The sequence below is a fragment of the Epinephelus lanceolatus genome, chromosome 10 (genome assembly GCF_041903045.1).
Source record: "Epinephelus lanceolatus isolate andai-2023 chromosome 10, ASM4190304v1, whole genome shotgun sequence".
Taxonomy (NCBI): domain Eukaryota; kingdom Metazoa; phylum Chordata; class Actinopteri; order Perciformes; family Serranidae; genus Epinephelus; species Epinephelus lanceolatus.
Genome location: NC_135743.1, coordinates 6341310 through 6360043, shown reverse-complemented (window position 1 = coordinate 6360043; position 18734 = coordinate 6341310). Strand labels below are relative to the sequence as shown.

Genomic DNA, 18734 nt, shown 5'->3' with positions numbered 1-18734 from the left:
GCTCCGTTTCCTGCATTCATCCTATTATACCAGCTGGTTTCCAGCTAGTTTTGGGTCTTCTGTCATTTGAACTCTCTGTTCCCTGTCTGTTCTGGATCAAACCAGCAGACTGTACTACAATAACTCACTTTCAGAAGTTTTTAGTCCAGCATGCACCTGTCCCTCTCACCTCACACAGTGCCTGAGCCCTGCAGGTCTCCATTTGTTAAACAAAAATATTATAAACCGAACATCAGTGGGGATAGATGTTGCTGTTGAGGCTCTCCAGTCCAGCAGGGGGCAGTGGTGTTTATTCACCTTACTTTATTTCATGTCTGTAGCTTTAAAACCAAACATGTCTCTGCACTTCAAAGAATGCTTCCTGTAATCTGACATGAAGCTGAGGGTGAAGTGAAACATGTACATTCAGTCCTAAAACTGACAGTTGTTGATACATATTTGCAATCTGTGTATTATTTAGGCTTTAATTACATGTTATAGCAGCATAATCTGAATGTGTGAGACACATAAATAAAAAAATAAAGCCTGATTTTGCTGATCAGATGCACAAGCTTCCTCATTTGTGAGCAAGGTAAGTGACACTATATACCATACTGTGAACATATTCCACTGCATGCTGAAGTCCTGCATTCAAGACCTTAGTTAAGAAAAAGTATAATCAGCTAAGTGTACTTAAAATATGAAAAGTAAAAGTTCTCACTGTGCAGTAATGTCAGTGATGTTTTTGGATTAATGTTCCTGCTGCATTAATGTGTATGCTGCATTTTTCTGCTGTAGATGTTTAAGGTTGTGCTCATTGTATACTGATGGGTAGTTTAATCTACAGCAATGCATCATATTCTGTAGGATCATCATATGTTTGTAGTGTCACTGGAAGGACCTGCGGTATCTCTCTTTCAAACACAGCAGGTGAAGCAGCCTGTCACTGAAGGAGCTGCCTGGTGCAAAGTGTCCTGCATTTTTGATTTTTTAGACTTATTTATTTTTTTAAAAATGGGACAATATGTATTAATAAGCAATTACTTGTAAATACATGAGATTACAGCCAGGTGGCTTATTTCTATCTGCAGTCCCATGGCAGGTTGATGTTTAAACACAGAAATGGCAACAATGCCAACAATCTTACTATATAATGACAAAAACTGTGTGCGTGTGTTTGTCTGTGTGTCTGTTCCATGTTTTTCTCCACACTGACTTGGTCAATTCATGTGAAATTTGGCACAGTGGTAGAGGGTCATGGGAGGATGCCAATGAAGCAATATTACATCAGTTGGCCAAAGGGGGGCGCTATAGCAACCGACTAAAATTGCAAACTTTGAATGGGCATATCTCATGCCCTGTATGTCGTAGAGACATGAAACTTTGCACAGAGATGCCTCTCCTCATGAGGAACACATTTGCCTCAAGAACCCATAACTTCCGGTCATATAGATTTTCCGCCATTTTGAATTTTTTTGAAAAACACTTCAAATGGATCTCTTCCTAGGAAGTTTGAGCAATCTGCATGAAACTGGGTGAACATAATCTAGGGACCAATATCTAAAGTTCCCTCTTGGCAAAAATTGGAAAACTTACTAAAACTGAGCTTCTATAAGGCAATGAATATTGTGGAGGGCGTGGCTCATCACATAAAGGTGTATAACATCTCAAGGGTTTCACCCATCACCACGCAACTTTGTAGGCATATGACCACACATAATCTGAGGGGACCCCTCCATTACTGACCCCATCAAACAAAATGGGGGCGCTAGAGAGCTAATTTCTTATCTAGGCCTAACCGCCATATGGATTTTTACTAAACTTGGTAGATATGTAGAACAGGACGCCTCAAGGTGACTGGAGAAATTTAACTCTAATTGGCAACTGGGTGGCGCTATAACAACAGAAAAATGCTTCAAAATGGCTAAAATGCGACCGATCGCTGTGGCTCCCCTTGTGGACCAATGTTGTTGTTTTTTTCTAATTTTTGGTATGACTAAGTCATGGTATGGTATGCTGTACATAATCACAGAAACTGTCAGTGTGTTTTTCTTTCTATGTGAAACTGTACATAGGCATTGAGGATTGGCATAGGTAGAAGGTGACAAAGCTACCAATGGGTATGGACTTGTAAGAAAAATAATACGTAAGTAAGACAGTAAAACAGAGTAAGACAAGCAAAACAACGTACACAGAAACATAGTAGACCAGTTTTTAGATATCAATTTATAAAGTGTTTAAGTGCTAGTTAAAGTGCCAAGTTCTAAACTGTCCGTTTGGCTATCATTCTCCTTTCTCCCACTGCCTCCACCAGGTCAAGGGAACGTCCCAGGACAGAGCTGGCCTTCTTTATCAGATGAGCTGATGCCAGCACAGTGTCAAAGAATGAATGTCAGATGAATTTAGTGTAGTTAAATTACAGTATTTGCCTCTGAGATGTGGTGGAGTAGAAGTATAATGTTGCATAATACAGAAATACACAAGTAAAGTCCATGTACCTTGAATTTGTACTTGAGTAAGTGAACTTGGTTACATTCCATCACTGGCTGCTCTCATCTTAAAAGATGCTAAAACACACTATACTTCCTCTTCACTATGTTTCAGCTCTGACCTGAAATGAAACAGGAGCACCAGGATCTCATCCTGCAGGTGTGTGGAGCGTCATCCCTGCGTGTCGGTGCCAACATCCAGACACTGTGGAGCGGTTATGGGGAGATCGTCCGGCTGCACCTGGAGGGCTGCGAGCGGCCCTCTGTGGTCGTCAAACACGTCAAGTTTCCAGAGGAGGCCGAGCACCCTGGAGGCTGGAACACAGACCGCTCCCATGCACGTAAAGTCAGATCCTACCAGTTGGAGACACACTGGTACCAGAACTACTCCACCAATCAGAGCTGTCGGATCCCTGCCTGTCTGGCTGCCTGTTCCCATGGAGACGAGATGCTGATCGTGCTGGAGGATCTGGATGTGGCTGGTTATGATCAGAGAAGGTATGATCACCGAAATGTGTGACACACAGGTCTGTAGCTTTGCGACGTCTAGGCTATAAAATGAATGGAGGAATTCTACATTTCCATTAAAATGATCAAGTAACATTTTTTAGGAGCTGATAAAACCAAACTAAGCGCTTCAATACTGGATTAATAGGAATGTTTGTTTGTGTTTGTAGGACCAGTGTGAAGGACAGAGAAATAAAGACTTGCCTCAGCTGGCTTGCCCACTTCCATGCTCTCTTCCTGGGTGTGGCACCAGACGGCCTGTGGCCTATCGGCACCTACTGGCACCTGGAGACCCGACCAGACGAGCTGGAGGCCATGGACGATGCTCAGCTCAAAGCAGCAGCCAGCGACATTGACAGGATACTCAACGAATGTCGCTTCAAGACCATCGTTCACGGAGATGCCAAGTTAGCCAACTTCTGTTTCTCCCAGAGTGGACGGGACGTGGCAGCCGTTGACTTCCAGTATGTCGGTGGGGGATGCGGGATGAAAGATGTTGTGTATTTTTTAGGAAGCTGCATGGACGAGAGGCAGTGTGCAAAGAAGGTTCCAGGCCTGCTGGACTACTATTTCACAGAATTAAAGCAATCTGTGAATAAAGATGTGGACTTTGTTGCCCTGGAGAAAGAGTGGAGGGAGATGTTTGCATTTGCATGGACAGATTTTCATCGATTTCTGCTGGGATGGATGCCTGGACACTGGAAGATCAACCGGTACAGTAAACAATTGACGAAGGAGGTTCTTCACAAACTGAAACTGCACCCAGAACCAACAACGTTTTAACAATAGACAACCAAGAAGAGTGTGTGGCTGAAAGGAGACCAGTTTGAACCTGAAAATCTGTGAATGTTAAAATGAATCACGCACAAACACCTGTGTACAGTGAAGCATGCTTATCAAAACAATCCTGGATAAATAAAAGCTTGTGAAAAGGCTCAGGCTTTTCTTACCTATACTGCAGCTCTTGAAAGTGAAAGTGACAATGCTGAGAACAGAAAGGTTACTGGAGTGGAAACCCCTAAATTAATTTCAACTACCCATTAAATCCTGGAAGATTTATATCAATCTTTTCATTCCTGTTTATAGTTTTGGGTCTTGGACCATGGTTGGGCAAAACACACTGTTTTAAGGACTCTGGGAAATTGTGATGGACATTTTTCACAATTGTTTGACATGTTATTGACGAAACATCAAGTAATCAAAAATAAATCCAAAGAAGAATCGTCAGTGGCATTTATGGTTAGCTGCAGTCCTATATTGCTTTGTTGTAAAGTACTTTTACTTTTATATGCCTTCGCACTGGCGTGTCCAGAGGCATTATGTTTTCAAGTTGTCCTTCCGTCCCATTCTTGTGAACGCAATATCTCAAGAACGCATTAAGGGAATTTCTGTAAATTTGGCACAAATGTCCACTTGGACTCAAGGATGAACTGATTAGATATTGTCAGTCATAGGTTAAATGTCAAGGTCACTGTGGCCTCATCTGTCTCATTCATCTGAACACAATATCAAGAACACCTTGAGGGAATCTTTTCGAATGTGGCACAAACATCCATTTGGGTGGGTCAAAAGGGTAAAAGGTCAACTTCACTGTGACATCATAATGTTCTGCAAAAACACTTCTCTGGCCATGATACCACATCATATCTCAGGAACAGAGAGGAGAGACATTTGGTTGGATACTGAATTAAATTTTGGGCGCCCACCTTTAAACTGTGCTGATTGTTTAGATCATCTGTGCTGTCAGGGTAAAGATGTGTGTGAAGCATCCACGTTTTTACAGACATGAATGGGAACTGTAAGTGCAGCTTAACTGAAACGCGGAGGCAAACAACTGTGTGGCAGTAATTCTAGTTTCTTTTGGTCTTTGCCTGTAACAGAAGTTAGTCCAGGTTTTACACCGAATTTAGTGTCCCATTAAATTCTGTGTCCTGACACAGACTGTCAGCTGTATCAGCTAGCAGATTTTGAGAGCTGTTACAACAAAGATGGCTCCCACAAGATTGGGATTGTGTAATAAATTTTGACAATTATAAAGAAAATTTTGTGATACTACAGATACACAGAAAGGGTCACATTTTTTGATATAATGTGATCCTTGAGAAGGACAAAATTTTTGATAATTGTAAGTAATTACTTAATATTAGTTCATTAGTAATTAAGACCCACTAGCTTAGGTTTAAAAATTTAGCTAACTTAAAGAGAGGGTAAAACACTGATAACTGTAAAGAAAAGAAAATGTGACCCAAGAGAAGGTCAAAGTTTTTGGTAATGGTAAGTATTTAGTATTTGTTGATTAGTAATTATGACCCGCTAGCTAAAAGAGAGGGTGAAAATTTTTGATAATTCTAGAAATAACTGTACTGTATACAGAAAGGGTAAAACATACTGGTAACTATAAAGAAAAAAATGTCACCCTGCAGATAGAGAATGGGTAACAGATATTGATAACTGCCTAAGAAAACCGTGGATCCCTAATTTTGAAAACTGTATTTTTTTATAATGTGATGTTGTGGATACACAAAGGATCAAAATTTGTGATGACTGTAAAAAAAAAAAAAATTAAAAATAAAATAAATAAATACAAAATAAATATTTTATAACTGTGTGAAATAAATGTGACCTTAAAGAAAAATCAAATCAAGTTTATTTAAAAAGCACTTATAAAAACAACCAGAGTTAACCAAAGTGCTGTACAATAAAATAAAATAAGCATAATAATATAACATGGTTACAACAAAAAGTGAAAGTAATAATATAACAAACCAAAAAAAAACAGGATCAGAGTTTGTCAATAAAATACAGTACGTGGAAAATGTATAATAAAAACGTTTGCACGGGCAACAGCTTAAAAATATTACCTGTCACATAATTTGGTGCAAAATCTTTCCTCTGTTTTTTATTTCACGTCATTAAACGCAACAGAGTAATGTGAAATATTAATAATTTTTCCACCGCTGCTCTTTTTGCTTGTTATCAGATTCTCTCTTCCCCTGATCAGCTGTTGTGAGGACGATGACGTGTTTCCGGTTTCACACCCGACATTACAACAACAAGGCAGGGAGCCGAGCTGGGGTGAAGAGACGACCGTTACACAAGAGTAAACAGGTACAACAAGAAAACATGTCTGATAGCGGCAACTTGACCTCAGTACGTTACGTTAAGACCGTTAAATGTGTTGTCACCGCGGTCACCGGTTCGACAGTCCAACCGAATTTTCTAGCAAGCAACAGCGAAGCTAACGTTAGCCACCGAGCTAACGCCGTTACTCTGCTACCGTGAAGGGTCAAAATATATAAGCAGAGCCGCCCTGAGCGACCTGCCTCATTAAAGATAGCTTCATGAGTGCATGTGTTGGTTTGTGAACATGAGGCGTGTGCCGGTTAACGGCGGATTTAGCTATGCACCCACCGGTTTAGCTCGACCCGCGATGATTTACAGTTTATTAGTTGTTTTGGCAGTTCACTGTAAAGATGACGCAACATGGCAGGTGTCAGGAAGTGTGAGCTGGAGCTCGTGACCCCTCAACTGCAGCGGTTACTTTCTGTTTTCATGCTTTAAAGTGTCTGTCAATAAAATACAGACGTGCATCATATTATTAGCTAACTTAGAGAGACTTAGAGAACACATACCTACTGTATACCAGCTAAACCAGTTAGGTCACCTGTCAGGTTACTTTGCAGCAGTGGGAATCTTCCTGTTACATCAGAAAATTCATTTGCAGTTGTCAGTACAACAGTAACGTTATACTTAAACTATAGTCATGGAGATATTCTATATTTTTCCTTACTGTCAACAAATCCCATGCTTAGACTGCAGCTGCAACGACTAGTCAATTAATCGATTATTAGATTGACAGAAAATTACATTTTGATTATTAATCGCTGAATCGCTCGTGTGAGGATTTGCTTTCCTTGGTCATACACAGTTTAGGGAGTAACTAGTTACATTACAAAATAAATGTACTCAGTTATAGTTATAATTAAAAAAAGTTATTACTTATAGTTACTAAGATATAGTTATGAAGATGTTGTTTATAACAGGGTAGGATCTGGATATATCTTGTTTGTAAAAAGTTTTTATGTAGAATGTAACATTCATTCTGTTGCTTTGCATTATGCTGCACAGGAATGCCTTCTGTTGGCACAGCCTATGTCTGGACATTTATTTTAGCTTTATTTTATTTCATTTTATCTGAAAAGTAATCCAAAAAAGTAACCATATGTAATACAGTAAAACACATACATTGCCTGTTACATTTTCAACTGGGTGATTAGTAATCTGTAACCCATTACGTCTCACATGTAACCTTCTCAACACCAATCTTATATTATAGTACATATAACATTTTGAGGTTTTGAAATGTTGTTTGGACCAAACAAGACATTTGATGAAGCCACTTCAAGCTAGGGTATTGTATCAAGTTTTTCTCGCTTGCTTCTAATGTTTTGTAGGCCAGTTGATTAATTGAGAAAATATTCTACAGATTAACTGATAAGGAACATAATTGTTCGTTGCAGCCCTGGTAGACCAAAACAATGTTTTTGCCAAGAAGGTTTGCACATACATGGAATTTGGCTTTGTGTTTTGATGCATAACAATGAACATTGTGCAAAAGTTAAGAGAGACAACTCACTGTATGAAGTATAAAGTAGTAGATATGCATTAATGAATTGAACTTCCTAACTAGTACTGCCTGTGTAACCAGTGTCTGATACACGTAGCTTACTCCTCTGTGCTGCAGAGCTCACTTATTGTCCAACTACTATATTACTTGAAACACATGAATGATTCACACCACAGTGCTGTGTGACACTGTCATTGGAGCACCATGTATGTCTCTGAAAATCGTCCATAACATATGTGGTAATTAATGTGGTTCAAGTAAAGCTTGCTAAAAACTACACTGCCAAACTGTTTTTGGAAATTCCATAACCCTTTAAAAAATGAAAGTAAATGTTCCTGATCTGTTTCTAACAGTGTATCGCTTCACTTGGAGAATAACGTCAGTCAAAAGCCAAATATTAATCATTTAAAGTAGGAAAAATAGTGAGGTACGTGTAGCCAAAACTAATACAGAGTTAAAACAACTTCATGCAAGTTATAATCAGTTATAGATAGTTGTTGATTTAATTTTGTGGTCATTTTGGAAGCTTTGATTTGTGGTGCTGTTGAGGTGTAATATGTTATACTGAGAAGTATCTCTAGTATTAAGTACTATTAATATAAAAGGGACTGATAGAATATTAAGAACGGGGTATACAAATTCAACAGCACCACAATCTACAGCCTCTAACATGACATGCAGCTGAGTGAATGCTTTTTTATCATTTCAAATATAAAATTAAGATGACATTCATAGGACCAGGGTATAAAAACTGACAAAACAAAACATAAAAACGATCTACGCTGATTGGTGCATTAAAAAGATAATCCAGATGATTTAATGTGATGATTTTATGTGTTATGAAAATCCACCAGCCTTTACAGTGTATGAAGAACGTCCTTCCCCTCAAACAGACTCAAACTCTTCCTCTTTTTTTCACACAAAATCCAAGAACTGTCACCACAGAAGAACTCCCATCGCTGTAGTTGGAAAGCACCAACTTCCCCCTGCAGATGAGACAAATGTTGTAGAGGGGGAGCAACCCCCCACCCACAGCGGGGACAGTGTTTGGTGTGTTTCAGCTGAGCCCAGAATGGAGGGGATTTGAGGGAGCTTCCTCCTCAGGTGTGTCCTGAGTTGTGACACTCCAGCTCTCCTGAGCTCCGGTTCCTCAGAGCCCACCCTGCTAGTAATATGAGCCATGGAGTCCTGGGCAGTTGATAGTCCTGTAACCCTGGTCATTAAGGCCCCCAACCAGAAGTATGAAGACCAGACCATTAACTGTTTCCTCAACTGGACTGTGGAGAGGCTGAAGAGTCACATCTCCAACGTGTACCCCAGCAAGCCGGTAAGTCGCTGTCATGTTTGAGGGTTTTCTTTGTTCCCTTTGTTTAGACTCTACTTCTGCAACTTCCCCAGTTAGGATATATAAAGTTTTATCTTATCTTAGGGTCTGAACTTAGAGATAAATATGCTTAAAAAGAGTTTAAACTGACACATGGTGAAAGATTGAATTCTAAAAGGTTGTGATGAGGTTTAGGTGATCACAGAACTAGATGCATTCAGGTGTTTCATTCCTGATCTAGCCCAGGAAAGAGGGGAGTAACAATAAAATAAAACCAGGGAAAATAAATCAGGGGAATCAAATATAAGCAAAATATAGCAATTTATTAACAATTAAAGAAATAAAAATGTGCACAACTAAAACTTAAGGTTACAAGTAGAAACTACTTTCTCATCAAAAGAGAAAAGCAACACTAGTTTAAATACTAAATCAAAAAGGAAGCAACACACACAGCCTCTCTGCTAACGTCTGGCCCTCTGCCTCCTCTGTATGTTTCTCCAGTCTTTTAGGCCTAGTCCACACGAGCACAGGTATTTTTACAACCAAACTTTTTGGCCTCCAGTTTGTAAAAAATCTGTGTCCATAGAAGCGGGGTAATAAAAATACCTCTGTCCGCATGACACCGCAAATTCCACTATCAAGCAATGTAATACACATGCCAAAGCAGTAGGTGGCGATATAACTCCTAACTGTAAGGCCATTGTAGCCAATCAGAAGGCAGAAAAGGGTCATTACGTCATTACCGTAAAAACAACAACAAGCGTACTATTATGCAGCAGGAGCAGTCTCCGTAATAGCACACTCTTGCGCCTCTGTTGCTGGATGTGGTTGAGTAGCGTTAGTTGTATGATACAGCCACAAAGTGCTGATATGCTGCTAAATAGCAGCAGTATTTTGTTTAGGTCCATCCTCAAAACGTCTCTCGCACACACTGGATCGGGTAATAACACAGCTGTTTTCTGTTTATGTCGCACACTGTGACGTCATACAATGGAGACGAGACAAAATAACTGCGGTTATCCTGTTCACACATGACTGCTGACAACAAACTTTTCCGAAAAGTTCACCCTGGACTCCGGTTATAAATAACTCTGGTTACAGGGGCCCAAAACTGCAGTTACGTGTGGATGAAAGGCCAAACCATGAGCAAAGAGTCACGGTTTTATAAATGCCCGCGTTGGTGCGGACAGCCCCTTAACCTGCATGTTTCTGGTGAGCAGATTAAGCTCAGGTGCGCTCAATTACTCTCTGCACAGTGAGGAGGCAGGAGGGCTGCACCTGGAGAGGCACACAAGAGAAAACAGAACAATACACCACCCTGTGGCACGCAACATCAGGCCTTTGAACACCAAAAGACAAATAAAGGGCTGCAACTAACAATAATATTCTTTATCGATTCATTTATTTTCTCAAGTAATCAGTGAACAAGTTGGTCTACAAAACACGAGCAATATAATTTTCTAGAGCCAAAATGCCTCTAAACCCAAAGATATTCATTTTATGATGAAGGAAGAGAAAGAAAAGGATCAAATTCTCACATTTGATAAGCCTGAACCAACATATATTTGTCATGTTTCCTTGAAAATATTAGCAGGCGATTCATTTTCTGCCGATCGCCTACTCAGTTAATCGTTTCAGCTCTAGATAAATTTCTATTCCTGGTAGAACGAGTAAACAGAAATGAAAATCAGGCACGTTATACCATTAATCATTTATTGAAATCATAAGTCAGCAGCTGAGACGTTCATGAAACCATGTGAGTGAATGAGTGAAAAAGGACAAAGTTACACTGACATTTTATCTCGTGAACATTTAACACTCCTGAACACCTGTAAGTTTGAAAGGTGACTGTGAAAAAGTCGTAGTTTCGTCCTTCTTGGACCACAGTGGCTGTCAGTTACAAAATATTTCAGCTATATTTTTTTTCCAGTGGAGGGAAAAAATAAAAACCAGTCCTGCAGCAATCCCCGTCTGTGCTCTGTCACGTATGCTTAGTATGTTCCAAAACAATCACATGACTAAATGCAGTGCTCCTGTTTTTATCCTAAATAATGGCTGTGTTGAGGTTGCTAACAGAGGCATTTTGTTGGTTTGTGGACATAAGAGCAGCTGCTTCCTCCTCACTTGTTTGGTGAAAAATAATCTCCTCTTTCAGTTAGTACTTAGCAAAGGGGGCTGCTGGATTTTTATGGATGAGGCGAGCAGTTACCTGGGAAATGCTGTTGTTCTAATGTATGCTTTAACACCTCAAATTTCAGATTTATGGACTGCTTTGCACTGCCAAAAAAACCCCCCGAAAACAGCATGGCACTATGGCTTACTGTGAGTGAAGTGAAATGGATGAAAAGCAGACTAAGGGAAAAATACCATTTTAAATAAGTTAGTTTCATTTTGTCATGACAAAAAGAAAACCAAAGATACTATGAGTGAAGCAAAGCTGCGTAACCATAGCAACAAGCAACATGTGTTAAAATGTCAGTGAAAGTTCGTGCCTCAAGTCTGTGTGTGTAAAATGATCCGATGATGCTGCCAAAGACGATTATGAGAGGGAAAGCACAGCACACATAAACACAACCATTGATTTGTAACCTTTAAGATTTTGTTATTTGTTTGTACGTCAGTCGTCACTTTTCTATCATACAACAAAATGAAGCACAGAGGCTCAAGAAGCACAGAGAATATAGTTATACACACTGTGTATGCTGTCAGTGAGAGTTGAAATCTAATCCAGCCCTGTAATCTAATCTAATCCAAAGGTGCCTAATCACTTAGTACACATAAAGGATTCATGGTATAACATTCCACATAACAACAAGGTCTTCCCTTCTCACAGCTCGAAACAGAAACATCAGGTTCAAATGCATCGTCATAGACATTAATCGGCACGGTTGCACATTTAGATAGAATGAAATGCATCTTCCCTGACTCTCTCAGCCCTTAAAGGTCCAGTGGGCAGGATTTAGACAAATTATATAATCACCTGAAAATAAGAGTAGTTTTGTTTTTGTTTCCTTAAGCCCAGTTCAGACCAAAGATTCATGAAGTGTTGAACTGTTTTAGAGCGTTGCAGAGAAAAGTTGCAGTGGTGTGAACTGGCTGTCTGAGCTTGACTTAAGCCGGCTGATGGTGTCACCTGCGACTCAGCTGGTCAAATCACCGGCGGCTGGATTTAGAGCGTAAAGCACGTCATCTGTTTCTATAGATAATCAGCTTGCAGTGAAGTCCGCTGGTCAAGTCAAAATGGCCGCAGATCGCGTGTTCGCTGAGAGATGATACACCGTTTCATCTAGTTGCATTGGGCAGCAGGTTTTTTTAGAACGTTGCCGAACAGCGTGTTGCAAGCAGTTGCCTGTTTTAGTTCGTCTTGTTGTGAATCTTTGGTCTGAACTGGACTTCAGAATGAGCTGTTTGTATCTACATACGGAGCAGCTCCTTCCATGAAGTCTGCCATGTTGTTCCGCATTCGACCAGAACAGACAAACCAAACGTTGGCTCTAGATAAGGCCACTCGTGCTCTCGCGTTGGCCACTGTAATTCTTCTACATGCTTGGCACACAGGAGAAGTTTCAGTTCTGCAACCTCTCCTCTAGATGCCACTAAATTCTCCACACTGGACCTTTAAACCTAAACATAAATAAGATAAAGTGAAAGACAACAATAAGAAGAAATCCTACAACATTTTAACATTTTCAGAGCTGACTAGAGAAATGATTGTTAATTTAAAAGACTTTTCCTTGAGCACTTTAAAGACTTCTCATCCAGGTTTTCTGTAAAGCTGAGATTCATTCTTGTCCTTGGAAACAGTTGTTGACTTTGTAGGTTTTAGCTCTCAGGCCCTTTTTTTATTGGGCACTCTTATCTGTGTACACTGTAAAGAACAGAGTGTTAGGTGGGTGAGATAGACACACAGCCTGTGGTCCAGTTGTTTTTAATAACACATTTAGACTGCTTCACACTGTGCGTACAGCGGTCATTTCTTTGTCTCACCATGAGATGCTGTTTGTGTTGTAGCTGTCCAAAGACCAGCGGCTGGTGTACTCCGGAAGGCTCCTTCAAGACCACCTACAGCTTAGAGATGTGCTTAGAAAGGTAAGAGCTACTGCAGGCCTGTGTTTTCTGTGTGTGTGCATGCAGGTGAAAGCATTGACCATGTTTAACATGGATAAAATGTTGTTTGGCAACCCACCCAAAAAGAGTAGTACCTGTCCGAGGAAGCCTTTTAAATGTATATACGGTTATTTTCATTATCAATTAATCTGCAGGTTATTTTCTTGATTTATAATTTAGTCTGTAAAATACAAAGTTGTGAAAAATGGTAGTTAAAATCTTTCACAGTTCAAGTTGGTGTCTTTAGATTTCTTGTTTTGTCCAACCAAACAACCCAAAACCCAAATATATTTAGTTGAAAAAGAAAGTATCAAACCGACACATTTGAGAAGCTGGGGTCAGCAAATCTTTGGCATACTTGCTCACACGCAGCTTGTTCACATGTCTGTGTGTGTGTGTGTGTGTGTGTGTGTGTGTGTGTGTGTGTGTGTGTGTGTGTGTGTGTGTTGTGGGGGAACTGAAACAGGCTGCCTGGAACACAATAGCTGATCTGACGTGTTTTACCAACAAAGACTGAGCATTGTGTCTGAATTCTGGTCATTTCCACACTAATCCTTCCTCCCTCTCTGTCTCTCTCTCTGTTTCTTGTTTTGTCTCTCTGATCTGTTGCTGCCTTCACCTCCTCCTCCTCTTCCTCCTCCTCTCTCTCCTCCTCCCACATCCTCGACCCGCAGCAGGATGAATATCACATGATGCATCTAGTGTGTACCTCTCACAGCCCCCCAGCCTCACCCATGCCTCGGAGCCCCTCCACGGCCAGCTCTTCTGCTTCTGACTCTAGCGTGAGTAGACCCACACACACACACACACACACACACACACACACACACATGTTTGCTTCTTAATCTCCTTCGTTCGACGGCTGCAAATCGTCGCATATGGTGTTTTGATAGGCCCACATTTGCCCACAGGCCGTGAACTTAATATTCTTCACCTACAGCAAACATATGTTTTCTCCCACTTGTTTTCCTGTTGCCTCTGTATGAGGTCACACTGCCACTAAAACTTGCTTTTCATCCAGTCTGAACACACCTTTATAAAACACTTTCATTTGTGTTCATCATGAAAACTGTGCTCTGTGCTCATCTCAACTTCTGATTGTGGTTCACGTCTCGCTCTTTAGAGTTCAGACAGTGCCGGCTCCACCTCTCCTGCCACCACACCAAATCAGGACAGTCAGCCAGCCCCCTCCTCTTCCTCCTCTGTCCCAGGAAGTTATGATGGCCTGAGGTATCGTGGCGGCTTCCCCCAGTACAACCCTCAGAGCCCCGCTGGTGTCCCTCAGTGGTAAGAAAACCTCTGATTTTACTGCAATATATGCAGATATCTTTTTTTGTCAAACACATGCCACCTGACAAAAATATTTTTGTAGCATGGTATCATAAATTTTAAATATAGAAACTGTATAATCTGATGTAATCCAATACAGCAGTCCTGCAATAAATCAGACCTTTAACGTTGCTTCTTATAATCAATTTGTGTTGAGACTGTGAGAGTTGCTGATTCAAGACTTCTGTCCTTCTGCTAGTGGAGGTGTTGTGTTGGATTTTGTTACACTGAAAGCAGAACTGTAGAATAAGTTTGAGGTCTGTGATGTTTACTTTACAAGCAACCACTTTAATCAGCCAGAAGACGGAAATACATTTTAAAACCTTACAGAATATTTCCACTGTGGATAATTACGAGTGAGAACTAAAAAAGCCCAGACAGAAGATTGTTGTTTTCATTATACTGTGTTAATACATTCAGTAAGAAAGATGACAAACATTTCTCTACAGGCCGGATGGAGCCCAGGTCCCTTTACAAGGCCACCTCCCTGCCAACATGCCCCCCCACCCCACGTACATGCCCATGCAGATGCTGTGGTGGCAGCAGATGTATGCTCGCCACTACTACATGCAATAGTAAGTCAAATAAATGTGTCTGTAAATGTTAATACACTGATTAAATCTTTTTATTATCACTGCCATATCATGAATATTAATAATAGTGAGGACTTGTATCACCCAGAGGGGATTCTGTTGTGCTTTCTTCTAAATACCTGTGTCTTTCTGCCTCCTCTCTTCAGTCAAGCAGCTGTAGCCGCCTCTCAGCCTCCCACCACCTCCCCTCCTTCCTCTCCCTCCTCCTCACCCCATCGACCCGCCCAGCCCAATGAAGCCGTGCAGCCCCCGCTGGGGCCCAACCCGGCCCCCAACCCTTTACCAGAGAACCAGCCGGCCAACCCCAACATCCAGATGAATGCGCAGGGCGGGGCGGTGTTAAACGATGACGAGCTGAACCGCGATTGGCTGGACTGGTTGTACACAGTGTCTCGTGCCGGCGTCCTGCTCAGCATCGTTTACTTTTACTCCTCCTTTAGCCGCTTCGTCATGGTGGTTGGCGCCATGCTGCTTGTCTACCTGTGAGTCAGTTACATTTTTACATTTCTCACATTTACTTTAATTTGTATTCAGCTCAGTGCAGTTTGCTGAATGTGTTATTTTAAGGCAGAGCACCACTTTTGAAACATGTCGATTCACGTATTGATGTTGAAGATAAAAGCTTTAAACCCAAATTTAAGAGCATGTTTGTGTTTTTCCGCAGGCATCAGGCTGGTTGGTTCCCCTTCAGACCAGAGCAGCAGAACCTCAGAGGAGGAGAAAGGGCCAGAGCTCCTCAGGAGGAAGCAGAGAGACACCAGGACATACAGGAAATGGTTGGTTGGAGAATGTCTCTCAACCTTATTGCTGTGCCATCTTAAGCTCTGCAGGAACCATGTCCAACACGTTCCTTTTGAAGACAGACAGCTGCTAAATCAGATTTTTGTTGTTTCAAGTGAGATTTCCTAAATGAACAGAGAAGATTTATCTGCAAAGAGACACGGGGCCGTACCTTACACTGGGTGCAAAGTGTCACACAGTGCAGCACAACTGTCATTGCTTGTTTAAGATTGACTTATTTGTCATTTTCACGGCCAGCACCCAGTTCGTGTAAGTAGCAAATGTACTTGAGCCTATCTGTGGGCCCATGGGTGGGTAGGTCTTAAAATGAGGTGTTGGCATATTGCTGTTTAGGGCAACAGAAAGTGATTGTGTCATTGACAGACAAAAACCTGGGGACAAATTCACAAATAATCTGAAAAAATTTAGCCTTAAAAACTTTTTGTAAGGAGTCCTAGCTTAGGAGTGATTTAGGAAAGTTCCCAGGGCAACTCTGAGCAAGGATGGGACAGAAACTTTCACCTTAGTGAGGAGGTGTGGTTGATCCTTTTGGTAGGAGTGATGCAGACACGGTGAAAGTGTTGTCATTGTTAGTGTGATCACTGCTGATGGAAGGTTGAGAGAAATTCAAGTCATCGCTGCTGCATGTTTCCAGTTTTCCACATATCATTGTGATCATTTAATATCTGGCACTGTATTGTTGCTGTGTTGGGTGGGAAATGTGTGCGTATCCCCAATGAGATTGGCCACAAACATTATCTCCGCATGATCTAATCTGTAGCATTTAATTAACTCACTGTCCTTTAGTCTTTGGAGAATATTTCTCTGACCTCTTTGTGTTTCCTCCATTTTCTTCTCTGCTTAAGAAACCCTTCAGCCTTGTAATAGTCCTCCTCTCTCCTAACAGTTCTTCACCTTAGGAACTCTCTTTAGGGTAAAAAAAGTTTTACTTTTACTAGGAACTAGTCTTAACTTTAAGGGTAAATTCAAAGTAAATGTCACAATTCTAAGAATTTCCTTAGAATTTTGTCACGAGGAGCAACTCTTAGTACTGGGAAGCTTTGTGAATACGGCCCCTGGTCTCTGTCTAAAGAGCTCATTATTCAGATAGTAAGATGTGCCTACATAGAGGGGTTCACAAGGCACATACACTCTGTTGTTTACACACACAAGGACATGTGGATGAGTTGTGGGTGGGTAAAATAATAAATTGTTAATGAGTAAAATATTTATGACATCCTCTAAGATGTGACCATAGCAGAGAGCAGAACTGCTGTGTGACTCTGCATGAAGGGAGACACTGCACATTGACTCTCGAGGAGCAGCTTAACTTCACCAAGTATTTCAGAAGCTCAAGGTTTAGTTCTGTTTCTTTCGTCAAGTTTTAAGTTTTACTGCCTAAATGTCCCAAAGTATTTGCTGCAGTGACATCACTGCTCCTACTGCATTACTCTCAAAAGAAAACCACTCACTTCTCTGATTTATCTGCGGTGTAAGCAGCAGTGCACCAGGTGCAGGTGGGCTTTTAAAGGCAGTAAGAGTTGATACGTAAGTACAAACTCTGCCCCTTGCCCCATCTTACTTTGCGCCCAGATTATGTGCTGTTTAATTGGCAAAGGTGGAGTTGGACACGCCCTAAGTGCTGAAAATTAAACCAAAATATAATCATCATTGATGACTGCAATGATCAGATTACATGTCTGAATATATGTATTAATATGTACAGCATTACATTTCACTGTTTTCTGTCTGTCAAACCACGACTGTCTCCTCTCATCTGTGTCCCAGGAACGTCTGATGGACGAGGGGATAGAGGACGAAGACAGCGGTGAGGAAGGAGGTGGAGGCCCTGAGGACCCGGCTGCTGCAGCGCTCCCCGAACCAAGCTTCCTCACCACCGCGTGGTCCTTCATCAGCACCTTCTTCACCTCGCTCATCCCAGAGGGACGGCCCCACCCGGCTAACTAGGCAGACCCTACCCCTCTACCTGTCATACACCCCTCATCCCCCTGCCAGCAGGTACCGCTCTACAGAAGTATCACAATCCCCACCTTCATTTTTACTGTCCTAAATACCCCAAACCATCTTCAGATGCCCGCATATGTTCAAATCCCAGACCGCCAGGCCAGTCGGCAACAAACCTCCGACATGCTGCCAACAAGCAGGCAGGTATTTAAAACAGGCTCCTCTGAAGTTTGAGAGCAGATGCAGTGAGTTCTGCAGGATGGTAGGAGAATAAAGGAACATGTAGAAAGTCAATCTCACGTTGTGTTGATGGAGCTTCAGCAGTGAAAGTTATTTTTTTTTCTTTCATCGTTGGTGAATTAATGAGACGTGGCGAAGGTGAGTGACGCCAGAGGGAGCTGTCTTCCATTTTAAATAAGCAGTGATAAGGTCATGCTTTTTAAACTTTCCAATGATGGATGTGAATCAAAGAAAAGAAAACAAAACCATGAATCTCCCTAAAATGAGAAGGAGACGTGTGTCCTAACAAACCATGAAAAACCACATCCCCAAAGACATTCTCATGTGTGCACACGACGTGCACAAAGACATTGCAGCTACTGAAGCACATTGTTTTCCCACTTTGTGTATTTCAACATTATTTACACATGTAAGTATATGCATCTTTAATTCCTGAATATATGCTTTTTTGAATAAAAATCTTGCTGCGGTTCGACGACTCTGTTGTGTTTTACTTCCCATGATTTAATCTGTAGTTACTCTCATGTCCTGCAGGTGGCGGTGTTTACACACAGATGTTCAGTGACTCAGTTGAGACGTGTTTGAAGAAGGTCTGATTGAAATCCTTGAATGGGACTTTAATGAATTGCCTTCATTCCACAATTGTTTGCACACCTTTATGATCTAATTTTTAATTTTTGTAAGTTATGCTTCTTTTATTAATCATATTTTCTTAATTCCAAAGTTGCTGTTGTGTCTTATTCTGGTATTTTAATGTTGTTTCCAGCGTTTAGCCAATGACATTGTGACTTTGT

General features: G+C 41.1%; 2 protein-coding genes across 5 annotated transcripts; both read left to right on the top strand.

The window, feature by feature from the left end:
- Positions 1–369: 369 nt before the first annotated feature.
- pkdc (protein kinase-like domain containing) lies at positions 370–4197 on the top strand. Its single transcript, XM_033641378.2, has 3 exons — positions 370–571; positions 2584–2966; positions 3146–4197. The coding sequence occupies exons 2-3, from the start codon at positions 2596–2598 to the stop codon at positions 3756–3758; spliced, it is 984 nt and encodes a 327-aa protein (XP_033497269.2). The 5' UTR covers positions 370–571; positions 2584–2595; the 3' UTR covers positions 3759–4197.
- A 1778-nt stretch (positions 4198–5975) lies between these two features.
- On the top strand, positions 5976–18415 carry herpud2 (HERPUD family member 2). Of its 4 annotated transcripts, none has more exons than XM_033641114.2 (9): positions 5978–6083; positions 8534–8929; positions 12938–13015; positions 13708–13815; positions 14157–14320; positions 14812–14937; positions 15102–15437; positions 15620–15731; positions 17524–18415. In XM_033641114.2, exons 2-9 carry the CDS (start codon positions 8783–8785, stop codon positions 17701–17703), a joined length of 1251 nt encoding a protein of 416 aa, XP_033497005.1. In that variant the 5' UTR covers positions 5978–6083; positions 8534–8782; the 3' UTR covers positions 17704–18415. The 4 variants fall into 4 exon arrangements, with proteins under 4 accessions (XP_078027500.1, XP_078027499.1, XP_033497005.1 ...); XM_033641115.2 differs by having other exon boundaries at positions 5993–6083; positions 13711–13815; XM_078171374.1 differs by lacking the exon at positions 8534–8929 and having other exon boundaries at positions 5976–6083; positions 13711–13815.
- The last annotated feature ends 319 nt before the right edge of the window (positions 18416–18734 follow it).